This window comes from Onychostruthus taczanowskii, unplaced genomic scaffold (genome assembly GCF_017590055.1).
Source record: "Onychostruthus taczanowskii isolate IOZ18803 unplaced genomic scaffold, ASM1759005v1 scaffold7, whole genome shotgun sequence".
Taxonomy (NCBI): Eukaryota; Metazoa; Chordata; class Aves; order Passeriformes; family Passeridae; genus Onychostruthus; species Onychostruthus taczanowskii.
Window position 1 is genome coordinate 7,766,027 of NW_024504786.1, and position 17,915 is coordinate 7,783,941.

At 47.4% G+C, this 17,915-nt stretch overlaps 1 protein-coding gene and 1 long non-coding RNA gene across 3 annotated transcripts in view; one reads left to right on the plus strand and one right to left on the minus strand.

Annotated features, from left to right (window-relative positions):
* LOC121344995 (phosphatidylinositol 3-kinase regulatory subunit gamma) overlaps positions 1-17,915 on the plus strand; it is a 77,020-nt gene that overhangs the window by 35,234 nt on the left and 23,871 nt on the right. The window contains exon 1 of one of the 2 annotated variants that reach the window (XM_041421488.1): positions 9,517-9,712. The exons of the other annotated variant lie outside the window; for it this stretch is intronic. Within the exon in view, the coding sequence (XP_041277422.1) occupies positions 9,607-9,712 (106 nt within the window). The 5' untranslated portion in view covers positions 9,517-9,606. Of the gene's footprint in view, positions 1-9,516; positions 9,713-17,915 lie in introns of those variants that run through there. 2 annotated transcript variants of the gene reach the window in all.
* On the minus strand, positions 7,924-8,424 carry LOC121345008. The gene is made up of 2 exons (XR_005953915.1): positions 8,149-8,424; positions 7,924-8,053 (listed from the first exon to the last, which is right to left on the minus strand). It is a non-coding gene; the product is annotated as an uncharacterized LOC121345008 (long non-coding RNA).

The following is a 17,915-nucleotide window of genomic DNA, read 5'->3' on the forward strand; positions in this document are numbered from 1 at the left end:
CCATCACCTGCTGGGCTCCCCAAAATGCCTGTGCTGAAACACACCCACTGCAGAGAGAAGAGGCCAGGAGGCCGTACCATGAGGATGAGGTGCCTGAGCTTGGTGTGTGGGGAGCACCACAGACCTGGGCAGCATCTGCAAGCAACAGCATCCCCACCCTTGCTGCAGGGACACAGGGGACAGTGAAATGGATTCCTACTTTGGGACTGAGACACTGTCATGAGGTGTCTCTGGTGGCAGGGAGCTGGGTCACACATTTGCTTCTTTCAGTCTGACATAGATCCCAACTCCTTATTTAGTGGGTTAAGTATCCACCGACTTTGACTTCTGTAGTGCAGCAGCAGAGTTTTTCTCCCCTTCCCCTCCCTCTCCTACTGTTTTTACTCATTTAATTCCTCAAAGTACTTCTAAGAGGCCGTTCATCTGGGAGGTATCACCCAAAACAAAGCTCTATTGTGTACACTTGGTCAAAGCAAGATAAGAGCTTCCCAGCGACACGGGAGTAAAAGTGCTTCTTCAGGTGCAGGCAGCTCTCACAGAGCGCAGTGTTTGGGATGTGTCAACCCACCGGCCGGGATTTGCATAGGAACAATATCCCTCTTCACTTTCTGGCACCCTGGAAACTGTTGTATTAAACCTCAATTCAGTGTTTTGGCCTGGTAACCAGCATCACATGATTTACTTTGTTTCCCCCCTTTTTCTGTTCAGAGACAATATGGATTTTATGCTTTGTCAGCAGAAGGCAGGGCAGAGCTCACCCTTCAGAGCGTCCTGCTCCTGGGAGCTCTGGCAGCTGACGGCTGTGTCTGCTCTACACAAAGAGCTCATGTCCAGCACATTCATGGCACCAGGAAACAAAAGGTTTTCCTCTGAGTTCTCTACTAACCTATGTGTTGTGAGAGACATTTGGCTGCCTTTTTACCCAAAAGCTTTGTCCTTAGTAAAATCTGAAGATGCTGCAAGTTTTGTCTGATCCTTGAGGAACAGATGAACTGCTGGACATCTGGAAATCCTGGACACAAGCACAACTCAGCCTTAAGGCACATGTTAAGCAAGACCAGTGATCCCAGGGACATGGCTGAACATGTGCCACGCAGTCCCTCTGTCTATGAGCTATAAAGCTCGTGCTTTCCAAAATCTGTGGATTTGTTGCATGTTTTGAGGACATCTGTGCAGCATAGGCATTAGTGGGCTCAGGATTCCGGCAAATGGCCCAAAGATTTAGCTGGTGTGCTGGGAAGCTGAAATTCATGGTACAGTGGCTGATCTGCCAGCCTGTGCCCACCATGCACTATGAGAGTGTAGTCAGGACTTCGTGAACGTGAGAAATTTTGGGGTTTGATGGATAAAGTCTTGTCTAGTGGCTCAAAGTAGTGTCCTGGTTTTCAGGTATAAGGGAGGTGTTTTCCTGCATGTTTCTAGAGGATACCTAGGATTCCACAAGGCAGGCATGGCAGCAGAGACACAGAGTGAGTTCTCAGTGCCCTAAGTCCCACCTGTCCTCCAGGGAAGTAATGCTCTTCTCTTGGGAACCCAGAATTATTCAACCAAATTGTTTGGAAATCTTCAGCAGGGAAAGAACCTTTATGCAAATGACAGACAAAAAAAGGACTTAATGAACCTGACCTGCAAGTTGCCTTTGCTCAAACCCTCCCTGCCCATCACCTTGGCTGGAAAAGGAAGGCATTGCATTCACATGCTGGATTTTAAATGCTCACCCTACCCCGCGCTGTTTGTTTTATTTCTCCACTCAGCGTTCAGAGGTTCTTCTTCTTATGCTTATTTACTGTAAAGCAGAGAAAGCCAGGGAAAATGATCTCCAAAGCAAATAGAGCCATGTTTCCATTTGGGAAAACTTAGAGGGAAAGCGCGTGTAGCTAAGCAACAATGCATGATGGTAAATGGGTCATTTTCCAAGGCATGAATTGCATGTGGATAGCTGCAAGGAAAATAACCCCAGCCAACACACTGCCGACACTTGAGTTCTTGGCCTGAGTGATTAATAAGAAATGAGAGGACTTTTCAATACCCCTGAGAGCTCCCTGGTTTGTTATGGGAGTTTTTCTCCTGCCTTCCATCTCCACCCAAAATCTGGGGTGGGAAGTCTCCGTTCCTGCAGCTGTGCAGTATGGACATACTGCAGTGAGGTTCCCTGGACACAGAAATGGATAGGTCAGTTCCATCAAATCCCAGTGAAAGGGATGGGGGCAAAGGACTTGCATGGCAGGACTGGGGACTGAGCCATGAGAAACTTCCTTCAGTTTTGGGCCAGAGGAAAGCCAGCATTCCCTGGTGCATTAGGACTGAAGGTTGATCTCAGCCTCCTCCAGCATTGCCCAGGGGTGGCTGTGATCACTTTCCCTCCCTCCGAAACCAGATGATCTCCACTGCAAGGAAAAGGGGGAGGTTCTTACATGTTGTGGACTTATGAGGGTACTGCTACCAGAATAATACTGGCAGAGGGTAAAATTGTTTGGGCGGACAGGAATGGAAGACTTTGCTGGAAGATAAATCGGTGATGTCACACTGGGTTGGGGGCATACGTAGCTTGTCACGTAGCTGCTGCATCGTGGGGGCCATGCTTCACTCAGCCAAAGGTTAGGAAAGCCTTCAGCTTTGCATTCTAGGGTAGGGAAATTATTGTGCTGGGGGTTTTTTCATAATAATAACAAATCTACAGAGTTCAAGCTTTGCTTTGCGGAAGTGAAAATCTTCTGGGCTTTTCAGAATTCCTCTTACCGGGAATGGTGCCACCTTCAAACCCATGCTGGCAATCCAGCCTGAAGGTCACCAAGTGGGATGTCAGCAGAGCAGGGCTGAGACCTCGCTTTTCCTAGAGGTGATGTTGATTTCCTCTTCCTGCTGCTTGCATCACTGGCGGGGATTAAAACATACACTGCCATGTTTATTAAAAAGAGTTACTGCAGGAAGGTATTGGGATTATTTCTTTCCTCCATGAATAAAGTTCAACAGTACCTCTTAAAATCAGACCTGAGGAATTTACAGAGTGGTTATTGTACATTCCTTGGGGGAGGTGGGCGGGGGGGGGGGGTGGGTGGAATCTAAGCAAGTAGTTCCAGTGCATTAGAGTAATGAATAGAGGAAGTGCAAAATATTTTAAATTCCTATACAGTGTTACATTTTAAAAGTGTCCTGATTTAGGACATTAGAATCAGGGAAGGAGCTTTTCTCTCTCTCTTTTATCCCCCCTCTAATTTCTCTGAATTTGTTACAAGTCACCTTCCATTTTGCTCACCATTTCCAAGCAACAAAATAGAGAGAGGCCTGGAACGATGACAGAGATGCGAAGTGCACAAAGGGACCAGAGTGTGGTCCGATAATTCTGTAATTGGAGCTGCTCGAGGCAAAATTTTTTTCAAGCCAGTGTAAATGGGGATCGCTGAAACCCTTAACAATCGGTCTGTCAGGCTGCTTCTTTAATGGATTGCTCTGTTTAACTCTCTCTGTTTGTCACTGGCATGATGACAAGAGAAATTAGTGTACTGGAAAATATAAGGTAACTGGCAGTTCCCCAGCCCGGTTCCACAGCCCCGCAGACCCCGGGGTGCTGCAGGGCTAGAGCCCGACTCACCGGCTGCTCTCCTCCCTCTGTGGAGGAGGAAGAGGAGGAGGAGGGGAGCTTACAACCTCCTGCCCTTCCTAGGGGTAGGGAGACCTGCAAAAATACCCCGTGGCTCCGGGACTGACCTAGGGAAGAGCATGTGGAGAGAAGCGGTGCGCCCATGGCTGGCTGCACGCCAGGACTGGGGTGGGGAGAGCACCGAAATGTCCCCCCAAGCCGCAAGCCCTTCATCATCAGCTGCTTTGTCGCCTGCTTTTACATCACGCACACTCTTTTTAAAGCGCTGCGGGTTAATCAGTTTTCTGGGAGCAGTCACCATTAGAGAAGATGCTTCCAGCGTGTGTGTGAGTGTGCGTGAGCACATGTGAGTGCGTGCAAGGGTGCACCGCTTTGGAGATGCTCCGACACCTCCATTGTTTGCAGCCAGACCCTGAAACTTGGCAACAACGATGCCCCGAGGCTAGAGATGTACCTTTCACTTTTCCCATGAAATTCCATTCTGGTTTGGCTGAGTTATAAAAAAAAAAGTTTGAAAATCACCATTTCCCTTCTGCTGCCTGCATTCCTCAGGAAAACTTTGGCAGCCTGTCAAAACAATAACTGAACGTGAACTTTCTAAAGAGCTGGCCCGGTGCTGTCTGCCAAAGCAGCAATTCAGCACAGCTCAGTGTGGCGTGCCCTTTCCCTCACCCCCCGCCCCGTGCCCACCCCTCATCCATCCCCGGGCACTCTCCAGGTGCAGATGTGTCCACCCCAGACACCCGTGTGCAGAGCACGGGGTTGGCATCCACTGTCCAGCTGCAAAAGCCACACACACTCCTCTCCCCTAGCAGGAGAGCAGCTTTCTGCTTCCATCCCAGACCGTTACTCCTGAAATTTTTTGAGCAGAAGCCTCTGGAGCAGTGAGGAAAGGCCAGTCCAAGATTTGCTGAGGAATACCTTAGGTCCAGCTGCAACAACCTACATTGTAGACATTTATTTAAAAGATCTTTTTCTTTATTTTTTTAAAAATGTTATTTCCTATGTTAAAAGAATGTTGTTTACAATGCAAAGCCAAGTGCTTTTAAGTTAGGAAATGCCTAATGTATGATTCCTCGCAAGCTCAGCTCTGTGTGCATGCCTTGTGTTCCAACCTTTATGGACACGAGCCCCTGCTTCAAACTCTTTCCTTACCCAGCGGACAGGGGAGGGAAAAGGGCACAAGCTGCTCTCACTGCTGTAAATAAGACACTTCCTAACACTGAAGTGTTTCATTTGAATGTTTTTTGCAGACCGCATATTATTCTTTAATACAGGTTTTTAATGCAATGTATAATTTTCAAACCAAAGCACCCGACTTCGGCACACTTGCCAGAGTTTTTCCTCACCACAGAAATGTGGCCGCATCTGGGGTGGAGTGAGGCAACTGTTTTGCAGCCTGTTAGGACATAAAATGACTATAAAGCAGAGAGAGGAAGCACAGTCCTTGTTAAAAACACCCATTACATTTCACATGAAGGCTTTGGAGGATGCGGGGAAGCAAACTGCTGCTGCTTCACCCCTGCAGGGATTAATACTCTTAATCCTGCAGCAAAAGCTTTGTGGTCTCTGTGGTACTTTTGGGGTTTAGGCTGTACAACTGAAGGGGAAGATGGTGCTTGCACTGTCTCCATGGTTCAGGAAGGCAGGATGAACCTCTGCCATTCCCAACACCTCTTCTCCTACCAGCAAGCCCTGGGGTTGGTTTGCAGTGTACTGAGCCACACTGAGACCCCAGCAGCAACATCTGAGCCAAAGCAGACAAACCCTTGCGCCTTCCCTCTGCTCCTCATCACCAGGAGCTGAGAAACAGGCAGGAAGAATCCATTAAATAAACCAAACTGCTGTAACTGGTTGTTCTAGTGCTGTTCCTTGCAAGGTGTGCCTGCCCCCGTGGGAAGCTGGCCACCAGTCACAGCACCTTCTCCAAAAATGTGCAGCGAAAGGCCAGTAATTTCATGTAGCATCTACTGATGTCCAGGGAGTTGTCCTTGCTGGCGTGAACGCAGTTCTACCTTCTCCAAGCTCCCCTCCAGCAGGCCCTGAGCTTGTGCTAACAGTGCAGCTAATATCTGGATCTCAGGAGTGGCCAGGAGCCTCCAGCCTGCCCCAAAAGCCTCTCATCATTTTCATGCATTTGGCTGGCAGCACTGTGGATCCAGCCCCCCTCCCTCTTCCAGCCCTCCAACTATAAAAGCCTGTTGTGGCCTACATTCAGCTGTCGGATATCACATTATCATGGCTCGGCAAAGAGGAAACCAAGCAGTTTGGCACAAATGGCTTTTCTGTGTTCAGTCTGCTCCAGTGCAGGTCTGTTCAGCTCCTCCTGAAGCACATGGAAGCGCTCAAAACTTCAATATTTAATCTTGCCTTGAAATGCAAATTGTCAGATCCTAGGAAAGGAAAGTGAGCAAATGCACAGCCGTCGACACGGGATGTCGGGATGCTGGGAAGGCAGCAGGCACTGGGCTCACTTCTTGTCTTTCAGCCGCAGCGTGGGGCACCAAGTCCCCTCCTCCAGCACTTGGACCCCTGCTCAGGCACTGCCAAATCACCATTATTTTGTTTCAGTGTTTGAATGTAGCTTCTCCCTCTTGGGGTGATGTATTGGGTTTGCATGGCCAGGTTTTGGCAGTGGGAGCACTCCCAGACCTTGAGCATCCCCGAACCCTCGGTGTGCTCCCGGTTCTGTCTCTGCTCTCCGATGCTCAGACCTTGTGCCTGTGGGAGAGGCACAGGCAGAGGGGGTTTAGCAGCGTGTAAGGCAGCAGATGTGCCTCCCTCTCCCCCCTGGGCACACACATGCACACCATGCTCATCCCTGGTGCAAGGCAGGCAGTGTGGTAAGAAAGGGAGCACCCCCTATGTGTGTTCTGGGAGCCAAGCAATCTTGGGTAAATTATAAGCACAGTTTTGAGAAATAAAAACACATTAATATTCTGTTCTCTCAAGGCATTATCCTACTGTTTACCATTACACACAATCCTCTGCCTTAAATTGCATCTTTGATTAAAGCAGCAATGAGAGAAACCAGTGCTAATAACAAAATGTATTCTGCTTTAAATCACTAAAGTGAAAACATCAATAAGCTGTAACCATCAGTGCCGCCATGAAAATGAAGGCAACCACCATGGGAAACAGCAAGGATGAAATCCACTTTGCCAGCATAAAAGCCAAGTAATTAGGTCTTATGTGGGTGGAACTTATAATGAGGTGCAGGAAGGGGGAAAATGAATTTCAACCTGAGTCTGCCTCCTTCCCCCTCTCTGCCACAGCTGCTAATCTAAGTTTGGGGGCTGCCATAGGGACCACAGCCCCAGTTTTTAGCTCTGCAGGGCCTGCAAAGCAGCATCCACTTCTGCACCTCCACCCATGCCCAACCCTTGGCAGCAGATGGCTTGGGCAGAAAGCACCAAGTTAAATTTCACTGGGGGAGCCAGCTGTGCTTCCAGGGAGGGCATTTCCCTTTGAAGAAGCTGGAGCTGATACGTGGAATCGGCTCAATAATTTAATTTAAAAATTAGAAAAAGGAATCATATCTGGTTATCGTGGATTAATCAGAGTTTGTGGATGGGCTTATAAAATTAATTTACGTACAGTGAGTGACTTGAATCAAAGCCCTGTGCTCTTCTGCAGTCGTCCATCCCTCAAGGAGCTCTGTTCCTGGAGCAGGCTGCTCTAAATTGCTGGCTGTGGAAGTTGTGATACATCAGCAAACTTCAGATCTTCCCTCATACTCTTCCATCGGGTACAGCCTTTCAGTTACTCAATGTCGCAGTCACCCTAAGGTTTAGCCAGGTCAGGAGGGTGTTTTCAGGAGCTGCTACCTGATGCCAGAGCAGGACAAATTATTCGTCACTTGCTCTTCCATGCTTTGAAGTGCAAATAAAGCAGACAACTTCAGTGCTGGGTTTTCCAGCATTCCCGAGATTTCCACAGCAGATCAAGGTGTTGTCCGCCCTTGTGCCTCTGACACTGGTTGGGAGTCTCGGGAAAGGACTTTTCCTTAATTTCTCAGCAGCAGCCTTTCTCTAAGGATCCTTTGCCGCGCCAAAACCGAGGCTGAGTGTCGAGCTGGCTGCACTTCTGCCTCCCGCCGGTGCCTGCGGGCTGTGGCTGCCCTTCGGGATGTGGCTGCCAGGCAGGCTGAGGTTCCATTTCGGGTGTGTTTGCAGCTCAGACTTATCCCAAACCTGGTGACAGACAGACATCCAGTTTCGTGCCTTTTCCTGTGGTTTTTGGTTTTGGGTTTTTGGGTTTTTTTTTTTTTTTTTTTTTTTTTTTTTTTTTTTTTTTTTTTTTTTTTTTTTTGGTTTTTTTTCCCTGCCGCTGGTTATGTCGCTAGAAAGCGCGTTTTTCTCGCGGGTCACACTCGCTGGTTACGGTGCCCTCTGAGATGGGCAGGTTATTACGTAGATTACGCGGCTCACACAGCAGGCAGCTGCCAGGGCCCTGCAGAGGAGGGAGAGCCAGTGTTTGTGTCCAGTGCAGCGGCTGAGGGGTCAGCCAGGACACGCTCCCGCCGGGGATGCGGCCAGCGGCTCTACCTGCACAGGGTCCCCTGTGCCCGGGTCTCCCACAAGCCTCATCCCCACACGGCGGCCGGCCCGGGCTGGAGGGTGGCAGGTAGCCCCGGCGCTGCGGCGCACCGGCTCGGGGCGGGGGCAGCTCCACCGGCGGTGTGGGCAGGAGGAGTTTCCCCAGGGCCAGCGCGGGGGCCGGCGGTGTCGGGCAGCTGCCCGGCCGGGATGCGGGGCCGGGTCACCCCGCGCCCCCCGAACCGCGCTCTCGCCTCAGCGCTCGCCTTCCTTTGTCCCGCTTAGTAACCGGCGCTCGCGGCCAATCGCCATCGAGCCGGCCGGCCCCCGCCGCGCGCTGATTGGCTGAGCCGCCGGCAGCCCTCTGCCAATCCCGACGCTCGCTGCTCCCTCAGACAAAGGCAGCAGCTCTGGCAACTGCGCTCCGCTCCCCCCGCCCCCCGCGCGTGCTCCGCGGCAGCGGCCCCTTGGCGGCCGGCCAGCCAGGGGACCTACCACCGCCACTGCGCGCCTCGGCACGGGGGGACACTGCAAAAAAGAGTCGAGAAAAGTGGCGAAAGCGAGCGGGATAAAAGCTAGAAAAGGAGAGAAGCAGACTTTTGTTCTATACTAAGCTTTTTTTTGTGGGTCTGCCTCGCCGGCGCGAAGAGAGACGTTTCCTCTTTATGTCTTTTTTTTTTTTTTTTTTTTGCCCACCCCTCTCTCCGCCTCGTGGAAGCGCCCGCACACACACACCCCCGTTCACCTCCAAGGGGTTAAAGAGCCGGCGCGAAGCCCCGCCCCCTGGCGCCGGGGGGGCGTGGCCCGGTCCCCGGCAAGAGGCGGGTGGCGGCGGCCGGGCCCCTCAGAGCCACCGCACCGCGGGCACAGCGCCGCCCGCCCCGCTCGGGCTCCGCGCCCGCCCGTATTGTTGCCCGCCGCCGCTGCCTCCTTTCTCGTCCTCCGCCGGCGGAAAGAATTCATCCAGAGACTGAAATCGCCCCTTTTTATCCGCTGCTTCCCACCATCCCCCGGCTTTCCTGTGGGGGGCTTGTTTGGCTCGTGTTTTAAAAATACCCCGAAAACGGCGATTTTTAGAAAGAATTCGGGAAAGTGGCTTTTCTGTGGAAAGGTGTCTTTTTAAACAAAAAGAAGCACTGTCTATATATATTATTATATATATTGCTACCTACCTTTAGTTCCTGTAGGGCAGCTGCTGAGGTGACTTGTGTGGAGGCGTTTTTTTAAGTTTAATTTTGCGATTTTAAATTGCGATTTGAATTTTTTTTTTTTTTCTAGAAGTGTTATTTTACAGCGAGGTGAATTCTTCTCGGCTTTTTTTTTTTTCCTTTTTTTTTTTTTTCCTCCTTTTTTTTTTTTTTTCCTCTTTTTTTTTTTTTTTTTTTTTTTTTTTTTTTTTTGTTCCCCACCTCTCGATTAAAAGCCGAGCTATCTTATTTCTAACCCTGCCGGGACTTGGCTGTCGCGATGTACAACACGTTGTGGGATATGGACCGCGATGACACGGACTGGAGGGAAGTGATGATGCCCTATTCCACTGAGCTGATATTTTACATTGAAATGGACCCTCCAGGTAGGGAGCCGAAGCCTGCGAGCTGGCCCCGCACCCCTGGCAGCGGGTCGGGGACTGCCGTCCATCCCTGCCCTCCCTCCTCCTGCAGACTTTTCCCTTTGAAAATAAAAGGAGAGGGGGAGGGGGGGTGAAAATTAATATCTGTAGTTAAACTTTGTGTAAACTTCCCAGGGACTTGAGTTCGCTGTCTCCTGGGCAAAAGGATTTTAATACTGGGGGGGGGGGGGGCAATTTATGGTGCCTTTTGGGAGATGGAAGGAGGCAGGAGGAGGGGAGCTGCTCGCAGCCCCTCTCCCGTGTCTCCTTTTTTGAAAACCTTTATTGAAAAGCGTATATTTCGGCTGTATTCGCTCCTAGAGGAGCGCTTTTATTATCCTCTTCACCTGTGTGCCTTTATGTGCCTGTAACACTTTGATGGTGGTGATTTACCCACCTCCATTCAGTTCCAGTTTAATCGCTTTTACAGCCTCCAAGACCCTTTTCTCCCCAGCTCTCTTCCAGCAGTGACAGATGAGGTGTGTGTTGTCGCTGGGTTTTGGTGATGGGGGAATAATACTTGGGAACAGGCTGGAATCCATCCCTGGAGGCACAGTTACTTTGATAACACTTAATAACCTTTTTCAAAAGGATTTGATTCACTTTTTCTTCCCTCCCCCCTCCATGGGTTGCTAGTGCTGAAAATGGGGAAATGTATTATCCCTTGCTTGCCTGAAGTTTTTAGATGGGGCAGAAAGTTTCTTTTGTGTCTGAAGAGGGAGGGAAGGCTTGTGAGGCGGAGAGGTTGAGTCTTTCTTTGGTAAATGAATTAAAGTAAGCATAAATGGGTACTGGTGAAACTGTATCTATACCTGTAAGAGTCAGACAGGCTGAAGCAGTAAGGTATTTGAAGGGCCTTTATCTTCTCAGGTCTCTGATCTGTACAGCCAGAAGGTACAGTAAAATATGCACCAAAAGTCTTAGCCTGCAGAGAAATTGATAGCAAATAAGTAATTCTGAGTACTGTCTTTTATGGGGCATGTACTTTCAGAATGTGCTTTTCAACCTGTGCCTGAATCGTGGCATGTACTGTAAGTGTGGTTTATTCTCTTTGTTTCAGCACAGTGAGCTGTATTTTTCTCTCTGGAGGTATGTGGTGCTTTAATTAAAACAGGAGGAGGTGATCATCCTGAGATTTTTGGATCTCAAGGACCTGTACTTGGTAATTCTGACGCTTTAAAAATTGGACAGATCTCTCAAACACACAGCACTGGCCACTACTCATTAAATTCTTGCATAGCTGACACTGCCTATTTTTAGATGTTACTCCTGAAAGCCTAAAGTTCAATCAAATCACTTTGCTTCTGTGCATTTTAAAGGACATCTTTCTTGTAAATGCTTTTGATTTTTAACTATTCAGGAGGTAAGTATTTGTGTGTGTTTGCATGAAATGAACAAAAACCCAAGTCCCATTGTAGGTGACTTAAAGCAATTAGTGTGGGGCTTTTATTAAAAAAAAAAAATAAAGCCCCTTGAATGAGTTAGTACAAGGAGGCTGCTAAAAGGGGCTGGACAAAATGAACCGGTTAGAAAACAACTTTCCAGCATTTCTGCAAGAATTTGGCCATGCAAAATTCTTACCAAGCCTTTCAAAGTTTACATTAAGAAGCAGATCTTCTATCATTAATAATGCCAGTGCTTCCATCACTGGAGCCCTCTTGTCAGGGATCAAGGATCTGCACAGTCCAAACACCAGTTAGCAAAAGGACTTCATGTTACAGGCTGATCCCTGAAGTGTTCAGTAACTTTATCTTTCATATTTTTAAACTAGACGAGGCAGAGCTGGAAATGATGCATGGGATAATCCCCATGTGCATGCCCTGATTTCGTGAAACTGTAACTTTTAAATTGCAGGGGGAGTGAGAGTGTGGCAGAGGGGGTTCTGCTTTCTCCCTCTCCAGAGTCAGGGTGGGCAGGCATTTTCTGGCCTGGCATGATAGGTCATCCCTAAGGGGAGTGCGGAGGAATTCATTTGGAAGGCTTAAACACTCAGCGTGCCTTGGGATAAAGTCACTGCCTTTGCACCCGGTAACAACCACAGCTCCATCTGGCCCGCTTCCAGCAAAAATTTGTGAAGGTTTTCGGTGCAGCGTTCCCGGCGCGGTGGCCGGAGCTCCTGGGAGGCTGAGGGGTGGCAGCGCTGCCCCGGGAGCGGCGGCGTGCGGCCCTCAGGGCAGCGGTGCGCAGGGCAGCCGTGTGCGGCCCTCAGGGCAGCGGGGTGCAGGGCAGCCGTGTGCGGCCCTCAGGGCAGCGGTGTGCGGCCCCGCTGCCTCGGCAGCCCCCGAGAGCAGCGGTGTGCACCCCCAGAGCAGCAGTGTGCGGCCCCGCTATCTCGGCAGCCCCCGAGAGCAGCGGTGTGCACCCCCAGAGCAGCAGTGTGCGGCCCCGCTGCCTCGGCAGCCCCCGAGAGCAGCGGTGTGCACCCCAAGAGCACCCGTGTGCGGCCCCGCTGCCTCGGCAGCCGGAGCGCTCCTTTGTTCCCACAACTTGAGCCGAGACATCCCCGGTTGGGTTTTGTGCCGCAGCACCGGGCACTGGCGGATCCCGGGAGCCAAGTGTCTGGGCTCACGCATGACTGCCCCTGATTACATTTTACTGCGTCTAAACTTAAGGCAGAAGACAAAAGCAAGGTGAACATAATGTGCGGTGTCACCCGTAACCTCCGAGCCGAGGGTGGGGATACTGTTTCTCGTTAAGGGCCGGTAGACCTTTAATTTATCTTGGCAGGCCGTCTTAATACCCACCTTAGCCTTGCCCAATAATAATGCAGAAATAAAATCTGGTGATGGCAGGCAGCCGGAGCTTCTGTCAGGCCTCAGTGCACCTGCACCAGCTTATCAGTGTGCTTGTGTTTGCTGTTCGGGGCTGTAGGTGTAAATGGATGTTCAGAGCACTCCTGGAGCCTCTCTGCTACGAGGTTTGCTCTAAAGTTCAGAAATAAAATAATAATGCCTCTCTCTCACTTGAGTTTTTCTCGGCTTGAGAAGAGGCAGTCAGGTAACAAGGAACTGCAAGCTTTCTCCTAGGCTTTAATCCATCCTAAACATAGGAGTGGGACAGTTTTCCCAAACAGAGTGGTGGAACTAGGGGTGCAGCTCTGCCAGCCTCACAAAGCATAATTTAGAGCAGTACAGCTAACACAGGAGCCACAGTGGTGACAGCCACTATCACGCTTTTACCTCCTGCTTGCATTTTATTTTGCATTTATACATGCATCACCGGCATAAGGGAGGATCTCTTTATGGCACGTAATACTACGTACAGCCAGAAACTTTCAGTATCCAAAGACACAAATGGGGCCACCACTTGCATATAGCTAACAGCTTCTCAACTTTCTAAGGATAGATTAAGTTAGAGTATTGTGGCTGTAGCAGCATCATGTGCTGGCTCTGGCATTAGGAAACTGTCAGGAGTTCACTCATATGTTTGTTGTTGCTGTGGTTCTTGCTATGTGAAAAGACAAGGGAATGGGTTCTGGGTTGAATTTAGCTTATTTGACAACATGGTTCAGGTCTGCAAAAAGTTGTTACTGCCAGAAGTTTTAGAACAGAGGATTGCAAAAGTTACCAGAGTATGTAAAGCACAACTACCTATATATTGCCTCACTTCTGCTTAGAAGGGCTAAGTAATGTCTTTCCCTCTGTGGATCTGGGATACATTATCAGTTGTGTTGGTGATAAAATGTGTAATCACTGAATACATTTTGTCACAGTTGGATGAAAATCAGTAAGAGTGGTCCGCTGGGATTTCTGATACAGATGTCAGCAAAGATATTTGGCTCAACTACAAATTAGAGGTTAGTTTCCTTTGTGTGGGTTATGAAGAAAACCACAAGTTTAAGGCAGGCTTCCTAGTGCAGAATGGGCTCTGTCTATGAGCAGATAGTACAATAACTCTTCGACCTAAAGCTATATGGAAGCTACCTGTTTGAACCCTGAAATATGACTAACTACATTTGTAACAGTCAGCTGTCTTTTTCAAGAACAGTACTTTGCCTTGCCTCATATGCTGTAACAATGCTGTTGCTACAAAATCTTTCGATATTTAAGCAGGGGGAGCAACAATTTGTGGGCTATTTAGTTTAGGCAGCAGTGCCACTGTATGAGTAAGATAAATATTCCAAGTATTCAAGGGAAAGACTGTATTTATTCATTATAGTTTCTATTCTCATATATAATTTGACAACCCTTATTTTAGGGGAGTGATACTGTAATTGTAATTTGGAAAACACAGGGTTCTGAGCTCAAGGGCAGTGTTTACTGGGATACCAGGTGTGCTGTATCATTATCAGTGTTACAGTGGAAACTGAATGTGGCTTCTCAAATTGGGTTTGTGGTACACAGTAGCCAGATGTAGGTGAATACTTCCTGTCTATGCCTGACTAGTTTTCCAGTGGGAGAACAGATGCAAATTTGAGTAGCATTGTCAGTGTTGTCCTTCAGCTTATCTGACTCCAGAAGCTTATCAAAGAAAAGTTCTGTTCTTGCACATCTTAAAAAAAAAAAATGTATTCAAAACAACAGCACTGTAGCTTCAACTGTCTTTTTTTTGCAAATTTAAGTCTTGCTGGAAATTGTATTTCAAAAAAAGTAGATGTTTGGGATGAAGAGTTTCCCTGTTACAGAAGGGAAGTTTGTGCAGGCTGATTTGGGGTAGAGCAGGGAGTAAATAAGGCTCAGTCACTGTATTCTGCATATCTGGTAAAATTGTTTGGATTGGAGTCTCAGCTTCTATGCGCACAGTGGTGTGAAATGCTTCTATTCTGTTCTTGTTTCACCTAGAGTTCTCTACTGGCCTTTTTATTTAATGACTTCTGTAACCATTCTTTTATTTCTGATTGCATTTTTAGGCTTGCTTTTGCGTTCCTTGCATTTCATTTTCTTTTTGATGGCTCTGACTGTTAAAGAATATCACTCATCAGCTTTCAATTAAATACATGACCACAAAAAATAGCATCATTAATAGAAAGTGAAATGCTGTTTTGCTTGAGATGAGAGAGCCTGACCTAAAAGGCTGACATTTGTGTTTATTACTAGGTTTTCAGTTTATGCAGAAATAGTTGGGGAGGCAGAACTTGCTAAAAGGAGTTTTTCAGTTCTGTGTTCTTAAAGCTATAGGTTTATGCAAACTAAAACACGAGGCAACATTCTGAGAAGAAACAAAGCTGTTCAACATGTGTTTTTGCAGCAAATGTTATTTCTGCAATTGTTGTTCCAAGCAGTTTTGTGTATTGCATGATTCCTGTACTGGCAGGAGTTAATCACGGTGTCCCTTCTGTCTCACATGTTTAAAAGGAGAAGACTCTTCCTGGAGTTTTCTGTGGGGGTATTGCTTTCCCAAGCAGCAGAGCTGTCTTCTGTCTTTGCCATTGCCTGCATGATTATCTTATTCCAGACTGAAGCTGTTTGTGCTTATCTTTGCTCTACAGCTTGGGAAAACAGAGGCATAGCTGGTCATACACATCTGCACCCAGGACTGAACGCTGTTGGGTGCCTTACATCACCTCATGTTGGTTGTTTAGTGAGTCACTTTTTGGGCAGAGAGCTAGAGAAGAATAAAGAATACTTTTATCAGCATGCCCTGTGTGTTTTAAAGCTTAGGCTTTATTATTGTCAGAAAGACTGTTAACTGTGTTGAAACAGATTGCTGTAAAACTTCAGTCCCATTAAAGCAATAGGTGTGTTCTAGCTGGATTTTTTGGAAAACTCATTTTTGTAAAGTAGGTTGCTGAGTAATGCTTAAGGAACAATCTCTGCTCATGTACTAAGTGCCCCTATGGAAATGAGTCAGATTGTCTTTTTTTCTTCTGCTTTTTATCTCATTTCTTCTGACAGGTTAAAGTCTGCACAATAGCTAAGTAAGCAAGAATTTGCTTCTCCACATAATATAAACTACAGCAATGAGCTGGTGCTGGGTCCCCAAACAGTGTGAGGGGATGTAACTTCTTTAGAAGATATTTTCATTGTCCTTCATGTTTGCTGTGTCCTCCACTCAACACACAAGGATTCTGCAGTGTTTCAGTGAATATATTCCAGTATCTTAAGTTATTCTAGTTCTGAAGAAAAGTGCCTATATACAGAGATCTTCACAGGGATTCATACAGTGCAAAAAAAAGGCAAAGTGCAGGTGATGCCTCTTGTAGCCCTTTCCAAAAAGGACTCCAGCTGCCCTGCTGAACACCAACCAGCTGCCTGGTGGATCCTGATGCTGAAGCACAATGAGCTCTGAAGCTTTCCTGTGCCTGAACAGGATCCAGGATCTTCACTGGCTTTGAGTGCAGCAGCACACTCAAGATGGATGCCTTCCACCCAGAGCACTTTGAAAAAGGAGATGAAATACTTCAGCTGTTTCAGCCTGTGGCTGCTTCCAGCATTCACCCAGACTCCACCAGTTTTTGTGATTTTAGTGGTAGTTCATAGGAATGTTACTTCTAAAAGCAGATATTCCTGATGACAAATAGTTACCTAGAAATGGCTTCAAAACCATCACATTTCTCTGCACAGAAGTTGGTGGGTTTGGAAGAATTATAAAAATACCAATCTACTCCTTAATATTGCTTGTTCCTTTTCTACAGAATAACTTGACTTTTGGTTCTGTGTCACTTTTTGACTCTTGTACTTCAGGTCAGTTTTCTCCTTCCAAACATAATCCTTTCCTTTTATTAACTACTGCTTACTCTCTGTTAGTTTCTTCCTCCAACCCTTGAAAGAAGAATACTGGAGCCATTTTTTTTAGGTTTTTACCTTCTGTAGCCTCATCCTAACTTTGTCTCTGGAGTCCCTAAAATCTGATGCTGCACACAATCATATCTTCTTTTGGAGGAATTCTCTCCTTCTTTGCATATCTCCCCTTAAAAAACCCAAACAAAACCCTGAAAGCACAGCTGCTGCAGTGGAGTTCCAGAAAATTTGCTGTAGTGGGGGGAACGTGTCTCACTGTTGATGTGGGGCTTTTTGAGTGCAAGCAGTGGGGCTTGCACTCAACACCTGTCCCAGGAAAATGTAGAGATAAAATGGATGAGAAGTTCATTGACAATATTGAACTTGAGGCTGTAAGCTCTGTCGTCTGTTACACCGTGGATTTGTACATTGCAATTGAATTTCCCAGGCTGTATTTCTGTACTGTGTTCCAGTACTGCTGCTGCTCTGCCCTGTGTCGTTGTCCTGGGGACATTGTCAGAATCTGCTTCTTTGGTCCTCAAGGAGCTGCTCCCAAGTGTCCAATTAGAAGTCTTTGGTGGTTTTGGCTTCTTTGCCCTGATTCATCTCCTGTCTCCAAGAGTGCCTCTTGAAGGATACAAGGCAGCTTGAATCAATGAGATGAGTGTTTAAGATCCGTTCAGTTTTGAAAGGTACAGTCTCACTGATAAGTTTTGGGGCAGTGAGAGAAGTCAAGCTGTTGCTCTGAAGTGGATTTCATTAAAATGCTTTGAAGATCACCATGTATTGAGTAAGGAGATTAAATCTGAGCATGAGCAGTTGAGCCTTGACTCTTCCATGTCTGCTCTGAACCTCCCCTTCTGCTGCAGGCACTGCGTGGGATCCCATGGACTGGGACTTCTGCCTCAGTGGAGCTTCCTTCGAGATCAAGGTTCTTAAAGAAGATGACTCATGACAAAGTGTACAACAGATTCCCTCTGAATACTTTTTTTACCTTCAGATTTCTTCTGGAGTCTTGATTTAGAAACGCACCTTTTGATCTTGATTTAGATGGCTCACTCTTAGTAATTTGGGTGGTGTTGAAATATTTGTGCTTTGGTAACTAGAAAATGGTTTGACATAGCACAAGGACACGTACTGTATGAGGAACAATTTTACATACTGCTCTGAAAGACTGGAGCTAGTGGTAACCTGAAATAAAATGCTGCTTAGAGCAGCAAGAATCATATGCATTTGCAGCTGTATTATTATTTTTAAATAGCCTCTTGTGCAGCAAAGTTCTCAGTAGCACCAGTTATTTCTGTGAACTGGATCCCCTGTGAGGTTTGTACCTGACATCTGGATGGATGATTAGTCTTTGAAATACCTGGGGGAAACAGCCCTGAGCTGTTTCCGTTTAAATTATTTATTATTTAAAATTAGTTATTATTTAAAATATATTTTTCTTTTGGCTTTGGTATGTCTCCTAGCCACAGCTGTCACTGCTTGGGCCTGACTTCATTCCCTCT